General features: G+C 42.1%; 1 protein-coding gene across 2 annotated transcripts in view; it reads right to left on the bottom strand.

Annotated features, from left to right (window-relative positions):
* The window catches only part of LOC137374641 (sorting nexin-9-like), a 97,970-nt gene extending 81,065 nt beyond the window's left edge, over positions 1-16,905 (bottom strand). For both annotated transcript variants that reach the window (XM_068041078.1, XM_068041077.1), the window contains exons 1-3: positions 16,803-16,905; positions 10,181-10,264; positions 6,762-6,836 (exon numbers count right to left, since the gene is read on the bottom strand). In XM_068041078.1, coding sequence (XP_067897179.1) covers positions 6,762-6,836; positions 10,181-10,264; positions 16,803-16,814 — 171 coding nt within the window. In that variant the 5' untranslated portion in view covers positions 16,815-16,905. The remainder of the gene's footprint in view (positions 1-6,761; positions 6,837-10,180; positions 10,265-16,802) is intronic.
* Positions 16,906-22,333: the final 5,428 nt, after the last annotated feature.

Here is a 22,333-nt window from a genome sequence, read left to right on the forward strand (position 1 = left end):
AGGAGATCAGGATGTAGAATCGGTTTGGGTGGAGATGAGGAATAGTAGGGAAAGAAGTCACTAGTGGGAGTAGTCTACAGGCCCCTAACAGTAAGCACAATGTAGGATGAAGTATACAAGAAGAAATATTGGGTGCTTGTGATAAAGGGACGGCAATAATCATGGGTGATTTTGATCTACGTATAAACTGGAAAAATCAGATTGGCAATAGTGGCCTGGATGAAGAGTTCATAGAATGCTTTTGAGATAGTTTCTTAGAGCAGCATGTTATGAAACCAACCAGAGAGCAGGTTATATTAGATTTGGTAATTTGTAATGTGATAGGATTAATTAATGACCTCAGAATAAAGGCACTTCTAGGGATCAGTGACCACAATATGATTGAATTTTACATCCAGTTTGAAAGAGAGAGGAGTGGTTCTAAGACTATTATTTTAAACTTAAATAAGGGCAACTATGTGGCATGAAAGCTGAGCTAGCTGAAGTGAACTGGGTTACTAGGCTAGGAGATAGATCAATAGAGAAGCAGTGGCAGAGATTTAAGGGGATATTTCAGAATACACAGAATAAATATATTCCTACTATAAAGAAAAATTCTAAGGGGAGGACCCACCATCCATGGTTAACTAAAGAAGTTAAGGAAAGCATCAATCTTAAGGAAAAAGCATATAATTGTGCAAAGATGAATGGCAGGTCAGATGATTGGTCAGAATATAAAGAACGGCAGGGAATGACTAAAAGGTTAATCAGGAGAAAGATATTAGAGTATGAGAGGAAGCTAGCTGGAAATGTAAAAATGGATAGCAAGAGTTTCTACACGTATTTAAAAAGGAAAAAAGCAAAATGAGTGTTGGTCCTCTAGAGAGTGAGAATGGAGAATTAATAGTAGATAAGAAGAAAATGGCAATGAAATGAACAAATATTTTGCTTCTGTCTTCACTATAGAGGATACAAAAAACATTCCAGTAATAGCTGTAAATCAGGAGGTGGATGGAAAGGAGGAACTTGGTGAAATTACAATCACCAGGGAAACGGTACTGAGCAAACTGATGGAGCTGCGGGCTGACAAGTACCCGGGTCCTGATGGGCTTCATCCTAGAGTCCTAAAAGAGGTGGCTAATGAGGTAGTAGATGTGTTGATGTTAATTTTTCAAAATTTGCTAGATTCGGGAAAGGTTCCATCAGACTGGAAATTAGCAAATATAACCCCTCGATTGAAGAAGAGGTAGGGGGAGGGGGGAGGCAGAAAATAGGTAACTATAGGCCAGTTAGCTTGACGTCTGTTGTGGGGAAAATTGAATCATTAAGGAGGCTCTAGCTGGGCACTTAGAAAAACTCAAGGTAATCTGGAATAGTCAGCATGATTTTGTGGAAGAGAAATCATGTTTAACCAATTTATTGGAGTTCTGTGAAGGAGTAACATGCGCTGTGGATAAAGGGGAGCCCGTTGATGTAGATAGATTTCCAGAGGCATTTGACAAGGTGCCACATAAAAGGTTATTGCACAAAGTAGAAGCTCATGGTGTAGTGGGTGACATATTAGCATGGATAGAAGATTGGACGGCTGGCAGAAAACAGAGTGTATGCATAAATGGGTCCTTTTCTGATTGGCAGGATGGGATGAGTGGAGTCCTACAGAGGTATGTGCTGGGATCTCAACTTTTTGCAATTTATATCAATGATTTAGATAGCATGGTAGCTAAATGTGAAGATGACACAAAGATAGGTAGGAAAGTATGTTGTGAAGAGGACATAAGGAGCTTGCAGACCAATTTAGATATGTTGAGTGAGTGGGCAAAAATCTGGCAGATGGAGTATAGTGTGGGAAAATGTGAAGTTGTTCACTTTGGCAAGAAGAATCAAAAAGCAGAGTATTACTTAAACGGGGAATGACTGCAGAATTCCAAGGTGCAGAGGGATCTAGGTGTTCTAGTGCATGAATCACAAAAAGTTTGTATGCAGGTACAACAAGTAATATTGGAATGCTATCCTTTATATGAGAGGAATTGAAAATAAAAGTAAGGATGTTATGTTTCAGTTATACAGGGCATTGGTGAAACCACATCTCGAATACTGTGTGCAGTTTTGTTCTCCTTATTTAAGGAAGGATGTAAATATGTTGGAAGCAGTTCAGAGGAGATTTACTAGATTGATAGCTGGAATGAGCGAGTTGTCTTATGAGGAAAGGTTGGACAGACTGGACTTGTTTTCACTGGAGTTTGGAAGAGTGAGGGGAGACTTTATTTAGGTATATAAGATCCTGAACGGTCTTGACAAGGTAGATGTAGAAAGGATGTTTCCTCTTGTGGATGAGTCCAGACTATGGGGCACTGATTTAAAATTAGGGGTCACCCTTTTAGGACAGAGACGAGGAGAATTTTTTTTCCCTGAGAGTTGTGCGACTTTGGAATTCTGTGCCTCAGAAGGTGGAGGAGGCGGGGTCATTGAATATTTTTAAGGCGGAGGTAGATTGATTCCCTTGCCTAACAAGAATCTAAGATTATCGGGGGTAGATGGGATTGTGAAATTTGAGACAGAAACAGATCAGCTATGATCTTATTGAATAGCGGAGCAGGCTACAGGGGTCGAATGGCCTACTTCTGCTCCTAATTCATATGGTTGTATTTGATAGTCATTGTTATTGCCCATCCTTAATTCATAAAGTGGTGGTGAAATAAATTCCTTTCAAAAGCATTTGAAATAATCTGTTACAGTAGTAGTCAAATACGTTAGGGCTGGATGAGATGAAGAACTAAAGGGACTAGATTTGATAGGCCTTTATTCATCCTTGCCTTTTGTATGTTTCTAATGTAACTCTGTTAGAAAAAAGGCTATTTAAAGATCAGGGACTAGAAATTCGAGTGCACTGGCTTTTGGGCGTGGGAGCTGCAATGTGCAGTGTGCCCGTGCCGGTTTGGAACATGATAGGCAGAACAAGAAATTGGTGAACCTATCTCATTTCCATGATCGTAGTGTGGCCCCAAGCAGCTCCTGTGCTGCATTTTTCTCTGTTGTGTGGCCGGAGATCTCTGCACACTGCAGTGGGGTGACTAGCGTTACTAAACCATCCCAACAGTACAGACCCCACTTTCCCCAGTACTGGTGCCAGTGCTCCATGAACCAGAACCCACTTCTACCACACCAGTCTTTGAGCCGCACATTAATTTCTCTAATCTTATTTGCCCTATTCCAATTTACATGTGCCTCAGGTAATAATCCAGAGATTATTACCTTTGAGGTCCTGCTTCTTAATTTGGTGCGTCATACTGACTATGTAAAACCTCTTTCCTTGTCCTGCCTATTTCGTAGGTATCCACATGGACCACAATGTCTGGATCCTCCCCCTCCAACTGTAGGTTCCTCTCCAGCCCTGAACAGATGTCCCGAACCCTGGCACCAGGGCAGGCAACACGGTCTTCGGGACTCTTCCGCTTGGCCGCAGAGAACTGTAACAATCCCTCTGACTATACTGTCCCCTACTACCACAACATTCCTATTAACTCCCCCTGCTTGAATGACTTCCTACACCATGGTGCCATGGTCAGTTTGCTCGTCCACCCTGCAGCCCTCACTCTCATCCATACAAGTGAAAAGAACCTCAAACCTGTTGGACAATTGCAAGGGCTGAGGCTCCTCCACTTCTGCCTTCTTGATCCCCTTATCTACCTTACTTGCAGTCACACACCCCCTGTCCCTGACTACTGATCAAATCAGAAGACCCTATCCTATAGGGTGTGCCTGCCTTCTGGAACAAAGTGTCCAGGTAACTTTCCCCCTCCCTGATGCATCACAGTGTCTGTAGCTTGGCTTCTAATTCACCTACTCTGAGCCGAAGCTCCTTGAGCTGCAGACACTTACTGCAGATGTGTTTGCCATGGATCACACTGGCATCCACCAGCTCCCACATACTGCAGCTGCAACACATCACCTGCCCTGCCATCTTTATTGTGTTTTAAATAACTAATTATTTAATTAATAGGAAATACTCACCAATCTATTAAGCTGTACAACTTTTAGTAAATGAACCTTCAAATTACTAAAATTACCCGAGTTTTTGAAAGATAAATGAGAAAAACTCACCAACCAATCGACATTCCCTTGCAAGACAAGGTGGCAGACAGGTGATTCCTGCTTTCAGACACCCAAGAACTGCCACCTGCCCAAGGAAGAAAAAAAAAAAGAGAAAACAAAAGCACAGCACAGGCACTGATGAAGAGGCCCCGTCATTTGGTATGACAGTTGCAGCCACCATCTCAGATATTGGCACTGCACATACCTTTAGAGGCTAGTACAGAGATGGGTTCAGCACATGCGGGCATGAGTGGCCTGCAGCCAGACCAGAGGTAAAGGATGGTTCGTATACCAATTCGGAGGGCGAGGTCGCAGAGGTGTTCTGCTGCATAGGAATCAGATGATGACCTCGATGGGTGGCATACATGAAAGCATTGATGGACATGCACATCAAAATACTGGGTGCATTGGCTGGCCTGTCAGGCAGCCTCCTGTCACTGTCAAGAAGTATGGAGGAGTCCGACTCCAAGTTGGCAGACAGCATCACGCAGTTTTCCCTCTCTGCAGCCTCTGCTCCATCTCCCTGTCATGCTGCAGGCCCAGAAACACTGACACTACCACTGCTGCCCCATTCCTGTTGTGTGGACAGGTCTGAACTCCCCGAGAGAATGCAGCAACATTCCTTGACAAATCCAGGAATTCACCACAGCACCTCCAAAAACATTTCAGACTTCTTGCACACACTTGGCAATAGAGGAAAATTACCTTACCTTCAAATAGGGTGCCTGGGCTTAGTGCTGGATCCACCTTGCAGCAGAACATTTGTTGTTTGCAGAGTGACCGACGGAGACTCTGCCTGGAAATGCATTGTCCAAATTTGGGATCCTGGCATCACATCAGTCGATTGTGTCACGCCAGGATAGCCCCAATTCAGACCCTTCTGGTGCACACAGGGGACATCCCCGCACGCACCCTTCTCCTCTCAGAATGCCATGCAGACCACACAGGAAGTAGCTGGCATTGCAGGGCACCCCAAAATAGCGGTGCTAGAGGCAATGCTATGGAACCCAACTTGGTGCCCAAAGGCTTTATTTTATAGTTATCCTTTTATATCTATTCCAGATATCTCATTGTTCCGTGGTAACTTTGTGATTGCTAATGTATTCTTGGGTCCAAGGACCAAGCAAATTCAACTGTTCTGCTTTCTCCCCCCTGCTGCTACTTAGCCAATTTCCTAACCAGGTTAATAATTTGCCAGCATTTATTGCCCATCCCTAATTGCCCTTGAACTGACTGCTAGGTCATTTCAGAGGGCATTTAAGAGTCAACCACATTGCTGTGGGTCTGGAGTCACATGTAGCCAGACCAGGTAAGGACAGCAGATTTCCTTCCCTAAAGGACATTAGAGAACCAGATGGGTTTTTACAACAATCAACAATGGTTTCATGGTCACCAATAGACTAGCTTTGTTTGAAATTCCAGATTTATTAATTGAATTCAAATTTCACCATCTGCCATTCGAACCCAGGTCACCAGAGCATTAGTCTAGGCCTCTGGATTACTCGTCCAGTGACATTTCCACTATGCCGCCGCCTCTCCTGCAATGCCTTCTCTAATTTGGTATAAATAACATCCATAAACTTTCCTCTGGTCACTACTTTAATCACCACTTCAAAAAATGCAATCAGGTTTATCAGACATGATCTACCCTTTATAAATCCATGCTAGCTCTCTCTGATCAACTGAAAAGTTTCAAGGTATTCAGTCACTCTATCCTTAATTATGGATTCTAGTAATTTCCCAACAACAGATATTTGCTGGTTTTCCTCTCTCAAGTTTCTTAAATAGCATATTAACATGAACAATTTTCCAGTCTAAAGCAACGGTTCCTAAATCAAGCGAATTTTGGAAGGTTATAGATCAGGATAATATGTTGGTCACCATCTGTCATACGCCTGCATGTTTCAAAGAAGGCAAAAGGATATAACTTGAATAAACCAATTAACGAATGTCTGCTGGAGAAAGAGAAAGAGAGAGAGTTGAGGATAAACAGAGAAGAAAGGAGACAGTGAGACTAAGAAAGACAGAGAGAAAAAAAAGTATTGGAGACAAACAGATACTGACAACTGAGCCTTACAGAGAGAAAGAACTGAATTTTTTTTTTAAAGTTGAGAGATGAATGGGAAGACAATTACAGAAACAATTTACTCACTAGATTACTGGTCTTAGCTATATTTCCTTGGGGAAGTGGCAAGTGGAGACTCACAGTTCCCACTTTTATCCTCATTTTAGATCATACTATGTGTGAAGAATAGCCATGTGATTCTACAAATTACTTAAGTCACTTATACAATAATCTGTACTAAAATATAGAAAATCATCTTAACAATTTCATACACCTTCAATAATTCACTTCTCACTTGTAGCTTGTTTCTGCTGAAATTTTTTTGTTCATGTATTTTAAAGAACCTACCTAATAATGAAACAACCAGTAGTCTGTGGTTGGATGTGTGCAAATAATTTTACTTTCAATGTTTGCTATTGGTCTACAGAACTCGTGCAACGCACAGATAATGAGATACGAAGTACTGAAATATGATTCACCAAGGAAAATATAAAAACTTGAATCAGAAATTCCAAATAATCAGACAAATTAGAAGCAATTAAGTATTTTGGGGCTTCTTGCTTGGATAAGTATTGTTTTTAATTATATTTTATAATAATTGACATTAAATTATCCTGCTTCTTACCTTGACATTTTGTCCTGGGAACAGTCCATGCTCTCCATTAGAATTGATACCTTCATACCAGCCATTGTCATTATCCTGAAGAAACAATTACATCAAATGTGTAGATGTGCCTTGTAAGTTGTAATATTCTTTAAAGCTCAGGACACAGTTTTGAAGAGACACCATCTTCTGAAGTGCAAATTGTATTTAATAATGTAGAAATTTATTTTAAAAATACTTTCGTCATTTTTTTTGCTGGAATAAAGATGCTAGAGTAGAAATTCAACAGCATTTCACTCAGTTTTCGGCCAATAAAAATAGTCATTCAAAATACCAAATGTCCCACCTCAGAATTGTACAGTGAAATGCAGTCAACAAGCTCTTTACAGTCCGTGGCGACTGCCTGAAATGAATGCTATGCATATTAAAATTTTAAATAAGGATACTGTACTTGTTATAGGCCTCTTTTGTGATATTGGTGCCTGGGAGTGTTTGATTCAATTATTCTTAAGCCTGCCTAGAAACCATAGTGCAAACACTCAAACAGGCTGCAACGTGGTGGGATCCTGACCACGTTAAAGTAAGTCTCTGGATAGTCATTTTAGGCTGTGGGAAAGTTTTATAGCCCATTTTTGGCTCTTTTGGTTGTATTTAGGAAGTTTTTGATACTAAAGCTACTACAGCTATGAAGAGAGACTGAAAAGGCTAGGGTTGTTTTCCTTGGAGCAGAGAAGGCTGAGGGGGGACATGATTGAGGTATACAAGATTATGAGGGGCATTGATAGGTTAGATAGGAAGAAACTTTTTCCCCTTAGTGGAGGGGTCAAGAACCAGGGGGCATAGATTTAGAATAAGGGGCAGGAGGTTTAGGGGAGATTTGAGGAAACATTTTGTCACCCAGAGGGTGGTTGGAATCTGGAACGCACTGCCTGAAGAGGTGGTGGAGGCAGGAACCCTCACAACATTTAAGAAGTATTTAGATGAGCACTTGAAACGCCATAGCATACAGGGCTACATGCCAAGTGCAGGAATATGGGATTAGAATAGTTGGGTGCTGTATGGCCGGCACAGACACGATGGGCCGAAGGGCCTGTTTCTGTGCTGTATAAATCTATGACTCTATGAAGAGTTATTGGAGATGGACCTTTAGCTGCAGCTGCTCTGTTTTACTTCATTGGTTTCAGTCATCCTGGGAAAAATTGGAATTTTGCTGGAATTGCCACTGTGGCTGCTATACAATGAATGCAAGGCACAAGAGGCCTCATAAGATGCGGGTCTTCTGGAAGAAAATGTCATATCTGAACATAATAGAGGAACAGTGCATAAGAAGGCTGCATTTCAGTAGACAAGCAGTCACTGACCTCTGTTATGTGTTGCAGCAGGAATTTGGAGCTGAACACCAGGGCACACACCGCTGGAAAGGATACAGTAGCCATCAGCTTCTACACCACTGGCTTATTCAAGGGCACAACAGCATGACATCAGCAACTTCAGGCAGTGTTCGGTCCATACTGCCATCAGTCAGGTGACAAATGCTCTCAGGAAGGAAACAGTAATACATCACCTTTGCCAGAAAGGGTGCTGATCAGGATGCAAAAGTTCTTCCATTTACCCACATCATTGGATTTCCCCGTTTTATAACTGAAGGGATTCCATTCCTTGAACGTGCAGCTGTTGTGTGATCATAGGAAGAAAATAAAGTAGCCTGTGCATGGTTTCCTGGCAATAATCATGATGTGTTTGTATTGTGCTAGTCCTCAATCCCTCCCATTTTCCACACACATGGGTCAGATCTCCTTGGAGAAGGCTGTATCCCCTTTACACCTGCCTCAGACATGGATTGCCGATAGAATGAAAGCAACACGAGAATAAGAGCTCTCATTGAGCAAACCGTATGTTAAAAGGCATCAAACAGAAGTAACAATAGATATCGCTCATTTAAATTACCTAAAGTGTCAAGTAAACCATCCCTGTAAACAGTCATCCAACCAGTACTGGGGTAGGGAAGGCAAACAGGTCAAAATGATATGATAACCCAGCTTTCAAATTAAGAGTTCATAAGTATTTCCAAAACAAAAGAATCTTAAAGGAGAATGATTAGATGATTGCAAAAACTTGTAATATTGAGCTCTTTATTTATTCAGGAATAAACTGTCAGATAGAATTACAACTGTCAGAAATACAACTGTAAGCATTCAGAATGAACAAATGATGACAATCCACCAAGTAGGGAAGTGCAGAAGTCATTGAATGAGCAGGAATACAACAAAGTCCCATAAAGGTCCAACGAGCAGGAAAACAACAATGACATTCCATCCATACTGCTGAAATCCTACCAGCCAAGGTCTAGAAATGTTGGTGGTAACTTTAACCTAACCTGACAGGTGGTAAATGGGTGCAGTCAGCTTCCCATTCTACACCCCACTTGATTTTACTCTCTACTGAAGACAGTGAGGTGTAGAAGCACAAACATGAAAAAAACACACATGAAAAAAAACATGAAAAAAGTGGGTAGGCACAGTAGAAACAAACTGAACAAACTAAAATAAAATACAATGCCTACCCATTGTTTGTTTCATGTTTGTGCTTGTGGCTGTTCAGTTCGTTAACACCCTATCTGTACTAATGCTTTATCTTTCACCATTAACATATTGTTTGCCTTTGCTCCATGACCTTCTGGTCAGCTATTCTGTGACCTTGGCCTATCAATACCTTCTCTTTTGTTATCTCTTTCCCCACCTCCGCTTTACTTGCTTAAAATCTTTTACATTTCTTCTATCTGCCAATTCTGAAGAAGGGTCACTGACCTGAAACGTTAACTCTGCTTCTCTCTCCACAGATGCTGCCAGACCTGCTGAATTTTTCCAGTGCTTTCTGTTTTTATTTCAGGAATTCAATAAGCCTATCTTCTACTGTTCAAAAGCTTTCAAGCAAGCATATAACGCATGGAGGGAAGAACTGTGCAGATTGCTGCTAGGCAACAAGGATTGGCAACATGCTCACTCAATAGAGCATAAATTGTTCAATGGTATAAACACAAGCACTGGATGAATTCAGTATCAACACAATATGACAAGAGAACTACAATCATCAATTAATGCTCATGATGCTGAAGTAACACTGAGGGTATGTACCTCAGCAAATTGTAAACAACAACAGAGGGTAAACTTTCTAGATAGATGCAGTGAAAGAAGTCTTTGCCTCACTTGAGGTACAATGGCAGAGACAACACCTAGTGGTGATTGTATAATATGGATGGTTGCTACACAGCTCAATTTTCTCCAGCTGACCATAACCATTTGAAAGAAAAGAACTAGGTTTAAAAATGCCTAGAAAATACATAAAATTGGTGTTACGCACTATGCATAACTAAGTGTTGACTTATCATATAACTTTATCGTGTACATTATTTTACTGTTTGACAAATGAAGATTCTTTACCTGGTTGGTAACTGTAATAACCTCTCCTGGTATTAGGGTCAGTTCACCTTCTTTGCGACGTTTGAAGATGCACCGAACTACTGCCTAAGTAAAGAAAGTGAGTTAAGTCCAAAGTCCAGATCCTACAACCTCCAGAGTTCCACTCTGGTCTGGCATGAATATACAAAATAGTAGCAGGAGTAGGCCACTCGGCCCTTTGATCCTGCTTTGCCATTCAATAAGATCATGGCTGATCTGATTATAACCTCAACTCCACATTTCCACCTACTTCCGATAACCTTTCACCCCCTTGTTTATCGAGAATCTATCTGCCTATGCCTTAAGAATATTTAAAGACTCTGTTTCCACTACCTTTTGAGGAAGAGAGTTTCAAAGACTCACGACCCTCTGAGAGAAAAACTTTCTCCTCATCTGTCTTAAATGGGTGACCCTTATTTTTAAACAGTGACCCCTAGTTCTAGATTCCCCACAAGGGGAAACAACTTCTCCACATACACCCTGTCAAGACCCCTCAGGATCTTATATGTTTCAATCAAATCACCTCTTACTCTTCTAAATTCCAGCAGATACAAGCCTAGCCTGTCCAACCTTTCCTCATAAGACAACCTGCCCATTCCAGCTATTAGTCTAGCAAACCTTCTCTGAACTGCTCACAATACATTTACATCCTTCCTTAAATAATGAGATCAATACCTTACACAGTACTCCAGATGTGGTCTCACCAATGCCCTGTATAGCTGAAGCATAACCTCCCTGTTTTTATATTCAATTTCCCTCACAATAAACGATAACATTCTATTAGCTTTCCTAATTACTTGCTGAATCTGCATACTAGCCTTTTGCAATTCATGCACTAGGACACGCAGATTGCTCTGGGTCTCAGAGCTCTGCAATCTCTCACCATTTATGCTTCTTTTTTTATTCTTCCTGCCAAAATGGACAATTTCACAGTTTCCCACATTATACTCCGTTTGCCAGATCTTTGCCCACATTTAACTTATCTATATCCCTTTGTAGCCTCATGTCCTCTTCACAACTTACTTTCCTACCTATCTTTGTGTCATCAGCAAATTTAGCAACCATACCTTCAGACCCTTCATCCAAGTCATTTATATAAAATTGTAAAAAGTTGAAGCTCCATCATTGATCCCTGCAGCACACCACTCGTTACATCTTGCCAACCAGAAAATGACCCATTTATGCCTACTCTCGGTTTCCTGTTAGCCAGCCAATCTTTTATCCATGCCAATATGTTACCCCCTAGACCATGAGCTTTTATTTTCTGCAATAACCTTTGATATGGCACCTTATCAAATGCATTCTGGAAACCTAAGCACAGTATGTCCACCGGTTCCCCTTTATCCACAGCACATGTTACTTCGTCAAAGAATTCCAATAAATTGGTTAAACATGATTTCCCTTTCAAAAAACCATGTTGACTCTGCCTGATTACCTTGAATTTTTCTAAGTGCCCTGCTATAACGTCTTTAATAATAGCTTCTAACACTTTCCCTATGACAGATGTTAAGCTAACTGGCCTGTAGTTTCCTGCTTTCTGTCTCCCTCCCTTTTTGAATTAAAAAAAGAGTTACATTGGCTATTTTCCAATCAAATGGAATCTTCCCTGAATCTAGGGAATTTTGGAAAATTAAAACCAACGCATCAACTATCTCACTAGCCACTTCTTTTAAGACCCTAGGATGAAGTACATCAGGACCAGGGGACTTGTCAGCCTGCAGCTCCAACAATTTGCTCAGTACCACTTCCCTGATGATTGTAATTGTCTCGAGTTCCTCCCTCCCTTCCATTTCCTGATTTACAACTATTTCTGGCCTGTTAGTTGTATCCTCTATGGTGAAGACCAATGCAAAACACCTATTCAATTCATCTGCCATCTCCTTATTTTCCCTTATTAATTCCCCAGACTCACTTTCTATCAGACCAATGCTCACTTTGTTAACTTTAAAAAAAAATATATATAGAAACTCTTACTATCCATTTGATATTTCTAGCTAGATTTCTCTCGTACTCCAATTTTCCCTTCTTATTAATCTTTTAGTCATTCTTTGCTGTTCCTTATATTCTGTCCAGTCTTCTGACCTGCCACCCATCTTTGCACAATTATATGCTTTTGAAGATATGAGATGGTAATACGTTTATCAATTCCACTTTAATTTCCTGTGCAACATCATAGGATTATAACATTTCTTTATTTTAGGCATCATAAGAACAAGTGTAGCCCCTCAAGCCTATTCCGCCATTCAATGTGATCATGTCTGATCTGCAACCTAATGTTATATCCCTTTGCCACATATTCCTTAATACCTTTGGTTAACAAATATCTATCAATCTCAGATTTAGAATTACCAATTGACCTAGAATCAATTGCCATTTGCGGAAGTGAGTTCCAAACTTCTACCATCCTTTGCGTGTAGAAGCGTTTCCTAACTTCACTCCTGAAAGGCCTGGCTCTATTCTTTTGACTATGCTCCCACCGCCCACCCTAGATTTACCAACTAGCAGAAATAGTTTCTCTTTATCTACCATTATCAGTTCCCCTTAATATCGTGAAAACTTCAACCAAATCATCCCTTAATCTTCTAAGTTCCAGGGAATACAACCCTAGGTTGTGAAATCTCTCCTCATAACTTAACCCTTGGAGTCCAGATATTATTTTGTTAAATCTACCTTGCACTCCCTCCAAGGCCAATATGTCCTTCCTAAGGTGTGGTGGGCAGAACTGCTCACAATTCTACAAGTGTGGTCTAGCCAGGGTTTTGTATAGCTGAAGCATGACTTCTACCCCTTCCATTCTATTCCTCTTGCTATAAAGGTCAGCATTTCATTAGTCTTTTTGGTTATTTTCTGTAGCTGTCCATGACATTTTAATACTCTTTGTAAATGGACCTCCAAGTCTCTTTGGAATGTCATTGCTTTTAGCCTTTCACCATTCAGAATGTACTCTGTTCTATCCTTTTTAGGTTCAAAGTGGATAACCTCACATTTGCTTTATTGAAATCCATTTACCACAGTTTTGTCCATTTGCTTAATCTATTAGTATGAAGAGAAAATGAGCAGAAGTCAGATATTAAGAACATAGAGAAGCCAATTTTCAACTGCTGGTTGTCCATTTCTTGCCTTAAAAATGGGCAGGCAACAATTGAATAGTTTGAGAAGCAGCAGCTAGGCTACTCCTTTGAGGCCAAAGGCCAGCTGAGACCATTTTTAATTGAGACTGTAAATGGGCAAAAAGAACAGGGAAGATGCTGCTTAAATATGAAAACTGGGGTCCTACATCATGGAGGCCAAAGTGAACACACCCTATCTCAACTTATAGTGACCATTTTCCAATACAAGTGGACGGAACATGTGCTGAGCATGCTCTGCTTATTTATACCAGGCGTTGAACAACATAACCAGTGGTCCTGAAACAAACATGAAAATGCTAGAAATTCTCAGCAGGTCAGGCAGCATCTGTGGGGAGAGAAACAGAGTTAAAGTTTCAGGTCAACAACCTTTAATCAGAACCCTGTTGTAGTTGTAGTGCAAGTGTGTGCCACCTGAGTATTATACAAATAATTTGAGAAACATAACTGTCATTACAATCATGAGTAATTTTAATTTTTAGTTTTGAAAAATTGTCAGAGTCCCGCATAGATTTTTTTTTTACATCCAACTTGAGCAACAGCAAACCAGCTTGCATTTGTACAGTGCTTGTAACATAGAAAAAAATCCCATGCTTCTTGAGCAGTGGATGGGTGCTTGTTTTAATGTCACATCTGAAACACAACACATCCAAAAGTGTAGTACTCCCTCGTACTGCAATGAAGTGCCAGCCTGGAAACGCACTCAAGTTTTTGGAGTTGGGCTTGAAACCACAACCTTCTGACTCAGAGAGAAGAGTGCTATCACCAAACTTAGAGTAATGCGATAAAGAAGTAGAAGATCCCTCCTTGGCACTTTCATGGTATGCTATCTCCCGTTTCTTTACTGCATCTCTGTCTTTATGTCATTGCAGTTTAATAGAGGTAAATCAGTTAAGTCTGGAAAATAAGTCAGACAAATTGGAATATGGGTGGAAAATAATGCCGAGAGTGCAAAGTCAGTGTGAGGTGAGAGTGACTGCCCTTGCCATCAGTCACCTGTCTTATGCATCTGTGGGCTGCCAACTGCAAAAATCCTGCAAATGTCTCCAGCAGAGTCCTGGAAGGATCCACAGGCAAAAAAAGTTGAGGGCAGTGGTGACTTTAACAGCCACTAGTAAAGTGTGGTCACCAGGTTGAGCTGGCAGCAGGTTTTGTTCCAGCAGGCTGCAAATGTCTGCCACCACCTGATGTGACTCCCTGAGCCTCAAACACTGGTGTTCAGGTATGTTGAGGAAGCTTCTCCTCTGCCTGTAGACCCTGAGTTGCAGATATGCCCTCCTGCAAGCTGCTCCTGTCTATGCTGTGGAGCTACAAATCCGAGACCAGCAGGTTGCTGCTGCTGTTGCTGGTCATTTTAGCTCTCATCTGAGGTCCAATCTGAGAAAGCACCCATCCTGATCTGATAGCATAGACCTCTGAAGTGCAGGTCAGACCGCCAAGGCATTGAAGAAAACTTTAAAGTGTGTACGGTAACTTCTCAGCTCAAGTACTATGAACAACCCTTTTCCTACAAGCAAGTAAGAAAGCAGTTGTGAGTACTGAGCATTTATTGGTGTATTTCCCTGCAGTTCCCTCAATTGTTGCTGTGTACTTGCCTTGCTTTCACTAGTGAGTTCCAGGAAGCTGGGAAACCGGTGGACCCAAGGTTAAACTGAAAAATCAATGTCAATATCACTCCATTTATATATGTTAACTGGCAACCTGCCTCTTCTGAGGGGTACTCGCGTTCAGACCAATGCACTGCAGTGAAACTTGGACCCAGCTTCCCTACACTCTTGTCAATTTTGCCAGATTTACCCCCACCCTCTCCCAAACCCATGGACACATTAAAATCCAGCCCAATATATCTAAAAATAGTATTGTGAACATTTGCAGATCTTATGAATGGACAGGAAGAGTGGTTGATTCTATGGAGAGGAGTGATTGGGGTACAGAGAGAGGCAACATCAGGGAGGCTGGATCAGGGGAGATCGGAGGGCAGAGACAGATCAGAGGCATCCTGGAGGAAATTGGAAGTCTCATGGCGAAGATTGAAAGGGTCGGGAGGGGGGAGATTGAAAGGGTTGTGGGGTATCCGATTGCGGGTGGTGGTCAATGAAGCAGGTAAACTCAATCCAGCAGCTAAATGGAAAGGCAGTGCCTGCCTCCCTTTAACCGATACGTTTCCTGAGGCCCAGAAAACCTGTCCAGCTAGGGTTCAATTTAAAATGGTGGTTAAATATAAGGCAGGTAGCATCATAATATTTTAATTACCAACACGCCCCTGTCCCACCTCAATTAAAAACATTAGTAGACAGGTTGGACGCTAGGAGGTCGGGATTCAGATTTTTAACACTTTAACTACCCACTCGAACCAATCTGCCTGTCTTGGGGGTTAACCACCCCAGAGCTTCACCTTTCTAACCATTTGCCAAGAATGCAGAGAAAGTCGTTTGATTGAATGAAAGTGGGGAGATAGTCACAATAAATAATTTATCCATTATCTTGGGGAAAGGGTCTAAGATGAAAGTACTTTTAACCATACAATTCTATTTTCTATGTTTCTATGCTTTAAAAAAAAATCATTTTTTGGATTTCACTTGCGACACAATCATCTGGATGATGAAATGGCCAAATAACTACACAGCACCGAAACCTGTATGAGAGCTGAACTCCTCCTTACACTCACAAGTGCCCCTGAAAAGATTGCTTTCTGTCAGCCTTTAAATGCCACCGTTAAAAGGACGAGAAAATTACAAGTTTCAATCCCAATTTAAATTTTACTAAAATACTCCAGAGTATTTCCCGCATTTTCTATTTTTATTTCCGTCAACCGCAGTATTTGGCTTTTGTTTTAAAATTGCACTAGTTATTTTGCTGTTTCCAAAATTTAAGAGGAAAGTCTTAAAGGCATCAGAGTAAACTGCAACTGCTGCCTACCTCGTCCATTTCCGAAATCACCGTCACTAAAAGGCAATTCTTTGCGAAATACCTCGTACTTTAACAAATTAAACTTATCTCCGTCATATTGGCTTCGCTAAGTTATCTCCTTATAAGAAATTATTTGCTTTAGTTCTAATACTTGAACATTACCATTCGATCTTCCAATACACAGCAAGGGTCTGATTCATTACACATTGACACCTGGTCAGAAGTAAAATCTCAAAAACGTTTCTCAAACGCAATAAATAAAACTTACTCATACCTAGTATTAAACATATCTTTGTCCTTTAATTAGCTTGAAAGTTAACCTTAAAGGATAGCGGTTGCATTCTGTTAAAAGCAAAAGCCCAATTTTGTCCAGTATTTTTTAATTAAAATTTACGTTTTAAGCCATTACCAATGAACTGATCTAAACGCACTTCCCTAAAATATAAAGGGGATTACAGTTCGGGGCGACTCTCAATTCCAGGGCAGTGGAATGGAAATAGTGATATTTCCCCCATTAAATTGTACTTCAGTGCGAAAGCTCAATCTGTCCCGACCGAGTCTCCTACCTTCGTGGGCATTTTTCCAGGTGCCCGAGGGTGTTAAGTTGGAACACTTCTTTAAAGGCAGTAGCGAGAAGTAGCTAAAATACTGTGCTGAACATCTGCTCACCCAATAACGCCACGTCATTCGCTCCTGGGGAACTTTCTTATTTCCCCATAGGCAATGCTGTCCCTGAAAACGGTGGGATCTAACATCCCCTGCTGGATATCAATCAGTATCGTTTTGTAAGATTCAGGCTGCCTGACTGATCATGCAACTTGGTAAACACCTTGCATTTCGATTTCTAGACTCAAAGTTAGAGAAATAACATTCCAAGGATAATTTAAACATTAATTCCTGTAAAACTACAAGAGCAGAACAATTTAGAAAACGGCTTCAAACAATATACTTAAAATTGGTTGTTCTGAGTTGCACCGAATCAATAATACATATATACCAGTATTTGTCGCTATTCTATTTAATGCTATTATTATGACCAGGTGAGAAAGGTGTCATCTTCTTCTTCTTCTTTGGCCTCCTTGTGTCGAGAGACAATGGGTCAGTGGTTTGTGAAGCAGCGCCTGGAGTGGCTATAAAGGCCAATACTAGAGTGACAGACTCTTCCACAGGTGCTGCAGAAAAAATTGGTTGTCGAGGCTGTTACACAGTTGGCTCTCCCCTTGCGCTTCTGTCTTTTTTCCTGCCAACTGCGAAGTCTCGTCGACTCGCCACACTTTAGCCCCCCCTTTATGGCTGCCCGCCAGCTCTGGCGATCGCTGGCAACTGACTCCCACGACTTGTGATCAATGTCACAGGACTTCATGTCGCGTTTGCACACGTCTTTAAAGCGGAGACATGGACAGCCGGTAGGTCTGATACCAGTGGCGAGCTCGCTGTACAATGTGTCCTTGGGGATCCTGCCATCTTCCATGCGGCTCACATGGCCAAGTCATCTCAAGCGCCGCTGACTCAGTAGTGTGTATAAGCTGGGGATGTTGGCCGCCTCGAGGACTTCTGTGGTGGAGATGCGGTCCTGCCAGCTGATGCCAAGGATTCTCCGGAGGCAGCGAAGATGGAATGAATTGAGACGTCGCTCTTGGCTGACATATGTTGTCCAGGCCTCGCTGCCGTAGAGCAAGGTACCGAGGACACAGGCTTGATACACTCGGACTTTTGTGTTCCGTGTCAGTGCGCCATTTTCCCACACTCTCTTGGCCAGTCTGGACATAGCAGTGGAAGCCTTTCCCATGCGCTTGTTGATTTCTGCATCTAGGGACAGGTTACTGGTGATAGTTGAGCCTAGGTAGGTGAACCCTTGAACCACTTCCAGAGCGTGGTCGCCAATATTGATGGATGGAGCATTTCTTACGTCCTGTCCCATGATGTTCATTTTCTTGAGGCTGATGGTTAGGCCAAATTCGTTGCAGGCAGCCGCAAACCTGTCGATGAGACTCTGCAGACACTCTTCAGTGTGAGATGTTAATGCAGCATCGTCAGCAAAGAGGAGTTCCCTGATGAGGACTTTCCATACTTTGGACTTCGCTCTTAGACGGGCAAGGTTGAACAACCTGCCACCTGATCTTGTGTGGAGGAAAATTCCTTCTTCTGAAGACTTGAACGCGTGTGAGAGCAGCAGGGAGAAGAAGATCCCAAACAGTGTAGGTGTGAGAACACAGCCCTGTTTCACGCCACTCAGGATAGGAAAGGGGTCTGATGAGGTGCCGCTATGCTGAATTGTGCCTTTCATATTGTCATGGAATGAGGTAATGATACTTAGTAGCTTTGGTGGACATCCGATCTTTTCTAGTAGTCTGAAGAGACCACGTCTGCTGACAAGGTCAAGGGCTTTGGTGAGATCAATGAAAGCAATGTAGAGGGGCATCTGTTGTTCGCGGCATTTCTCCTGTAGCTGACGAAGGGAGAACAGCATGTCAATGGTCGATCTCTCTGCTCGAAAGCCACACTGTGCCTCAGGGTAGACACGCTCGGCCAGCTTCTGGAGCCTGTTTAAAGCGACTCGAGCGAAGACTTTCCTCACTATGCTGAGCAGGGAGATTCCACGGTAGTGCTGAGAGTATGGCAGCCTTAGCACTCTTGATTATTTCAGGGGTAATGCCGTCCTTCCCAGGGGCTTTTCCACTGGCTAGAGAATCAATGGCATCACTGAGTTCCGATTTTGTTGGCTGTTTGTCCAGCTTATCCATGACTGGCAGAGACTGGGCTGCATTGAGGGTGGTCTCAGTGACAACATTCTCCCTGGAGTACAGTTCTAGGTAGTGCTCAACCCAGCGGTCCATTTGCTTGCGTTGGTCAGTGATTGTGTCCCCTGATTTAGATTTGAGGGGGGAGATCTTCTTGATGGTTGGCCCAAAAGCTCTCTTAATGCCATCATACATTCCTCTGATGTTTCCGGTGTCTGAGGCCAGCTGAATATGACTGCATATGTGTTGTCAATAGTCATTTGCGCAGCGCCTGGCTGTTCTTTGTGCAGCACTTCTGGCTGTTTTAAGTTCTATGGATGTTAACTCGTTGAGGGCTTTTTTGTAGTTCAGCAGTGCAATGCGCTTAGCGGCTATGACAGGTTCCAGCTCTTCAAAATGAGATTGAAACCAGTCTGCATTCCGCTTCATACGTTTGCCATAGGTGGTCATGGCTGACTCATAGATGGCGTCTCTGATGTGGGCCCACTTGGTCTCTGCATCCCCTGTGGGAGTGTTTTGAAGGGCTTTTTCAAGTGAATTTAGAAATTTTTGTAACAGCTGTGGATAAGAAATTCTGCTCGTGTTGATGCACGGGTGGCCCTTCTGCTTGGAGTGATGCAGCTTCTTTGGTTTGAGTCTAACCTTGCTGCACACCAGGGAGTGGTCGGTGTCGCAGTCCGCACTGTGGAAGCTGCGTGTGATTTGAATACAGTTTAAGGAGGCTCGCCTTATGACGATGAGGTCCAGCTGGTGCCAACGACGTGATCTTGGGTGCCTCCAAGAAACCTGGTGACAGGGTTTAGTGTGAAAAAACGAGTTGGTGATGCAGAGGTTATGATAGGTACACAACTCAGGCAGTCCCTGTCCATTCTCATTCATCCTTCCAATGCCATAGCGCCCAAGGCAGGAGGGCCATGAGTCCGCTTTAGTCTTCACCTGGTTTTATTGTAACAGGGTTTAATTTTTAATCACACTGTGTTTTGAGCTCCCCCTTTGGTGAATCCTTGTTCACCACTTTCCAATTATAAGGCAAAGAAATAAACACACGCAGGTTTAAAGAAGAAAAGTGAAATTCATTAAAATCTTAAACTCTAATCGGCTTAATGTCTACGGATACACGACGTGCCCCACGCTAACATGCATATGCGATATGCACATGCAAATAGGGACAGAAAAGAGAAGAAAAATAAAATGGAGAGGTTTGAGGCAATATCAGAAGAGTTTCTTGTTTACTGTGCTTCAAGCTCACTGTCGTCTTTTTGTAAGTAGTTTTGCTTTTCGTTGGGGCCCAGTATTCTTCTTAAATCTTGCTTGCTGTCGGAGACTATTCTCTCTTGGGGTTCATGAGTCTTCAATGGTTTCCGAAGGTGGTAACAAAGAGATGGGAGAAGACAGGAGAGAGCTCTTTTCAACCCAGGAGCCAAGAGCTTTCTGAGTTTCAAACACTCTGTGGCAAGTTCAAATTCAAACAGCCAGTTAGTGGGGTGGGGGCCTGCATGACATCTATATATAAGGAGAAAAGTTATGACCCCCCACCCCCCCCCAGAAAATGGGAAGCCAAGTCGAAAGAGGGAATGAAAATATTTAGGCTGAATGTAGAAAAATAACTTGAGGAGTTTTCTACCATTCAGTATGTCCATTTGGGATGGTTTCACCTGAAGATATTTGGCATTATTTTGAGTAGAGCAGCTGATCAGATTCTTGAAAACAGAATTTACACTCACTTATCAAATGATCTCTGTTGGCATTGTACCCAGGCAAAATAAAAAAAAACATGTAACTGCCTTAAGTGCCTCTCCAAATCTACATTATTTTTATTTTGTTTGTCTTCCACTATCTCCTCCCTCAATGTATACCTTGCTCTCTGTCCCCTCTCTATTGCTGTCTCCAATTTTATTCCTTCCCTTTTCCCTCTTTTCAGAGTTTCTCCTCTGCCTCATCTTGATTGTCCTTGTAGGGGCCTGTGGAACTGTATTCAGTGCCTTCAAGAGACAAGGAAATTGGAGGAAAAACATATTTAAAAAAAAACTCAAAGCAATTCTACTACTAACAATCTGACAAATTAGAAGCATAGAGAGATACAGCACTGAAACAGGCCCTTCAAGTCTGTGCTGACCAACAACCACCCATTTTATACTAAATCCTACATTAATCCCATATTCCCTACCACATCCCCACCATTCTCCTATATATAAAAGCAAAATACTGCGGATGCAGGAAATCTGAAATAAAAACAAGAAATGCTGGAACCACTCAGCAGGTCTGGCAGCACCTGTGGAAAGAGAAGCAGAGTTAACGTTTCAGGTCAGTGACCCTTCTTCGGAACCCATCCATGCATATTGCATCAACTCCCTTAAGTTGTTTGTCTGCCTACTCTCTCATCTGTCCAAAACCCATCTCTGACTTTGGAAATGTTGCCCATCTGGCTTTCAAGAGGTACCAAGGGCTTGAAAAGGCTATGCAGTCCATTTGGCTTGTCCCAAACACTAATGCCTTTCAATCACCTACCTCTTCAAATATCGATCCAATTCTCCCTTAAATGTTCCACATGATCTGCCTCCACTCCCTCCTTTAGTATTGTATTCCACACATTCACCACCCTATGTGGAAAGCAGTTTCAGCTAAACTACTGTTCAACTTCTAAGCTGGATCTCCAGTCATCTGGTTCTGGTGTTTGTGACTATCTTGAATATGTTCAATTTATTTACTCTGCCAAGAAAACCCCATATGCTAAATGAGAAATATTAATTTCATCAGTTGGAAACTTACACTAGACTTTAATGGAAAAAATCCTTGTTAACTTTTTTAAAAAACTAGCAGCCAAGATGGCCACTGCAATTTGCATCTGAAATACCAGGATATTGAACTTTGGATAAAAGTCTAACAAGAAGCCCAGCCAGAACAATGCTTTGGCTAACTGAGGGGATTATCTAGATCATCCTCATTAGCAGGCCATTCAAAGTCATCCTGAGGCATTCATAAATGGAGATGTCCCTCCAGGGGCTAAACACTGACAACCCTACCTGAGAGAGGATTTGGGTTTTAGACTTTGGACCTTATTAAAAACAAAGGGGATGGAAAGAACCATGTGACTGTCTGTCCATCTCTGAAAAACTGGGGGTTTTGTTACACTCACAGAAGACAAGCAGTAACTGAGTGTGCAGCAGCAGAGAAAGCTGTGTGCCTCCCTTTCTCTCTCTCTCCAGAAAACATCAAGTTTGAAAACCTTCTATGACTGTGGACCCTCCAAGCCTCCAGACTGCTACAGCTAGAGACCAGGGTAAGAGAACCACCTACCAGTCTGCCTTCAAGAAAGCCCTGAGCAAAGGAGGACATTCACAAAGTGCACTTTGACA

The sequence above is a fragment of the Heterodontus francisci genome, chromosome 10, assembly GCF_036365525.1.
Source record: "Heterodontus francisci isolate sHetFra1 chromosome 10, sHetFra1.hap1, whole genome shotgun sequence".
Classification (NCBI taxonomy): domain Eukaryota; kingdom Metazoa; phylum Chordata; class Chondrichthyes; order Heterodontiformes; family Heterodontidae; genus Heterodontus; species Heterodontus francisci.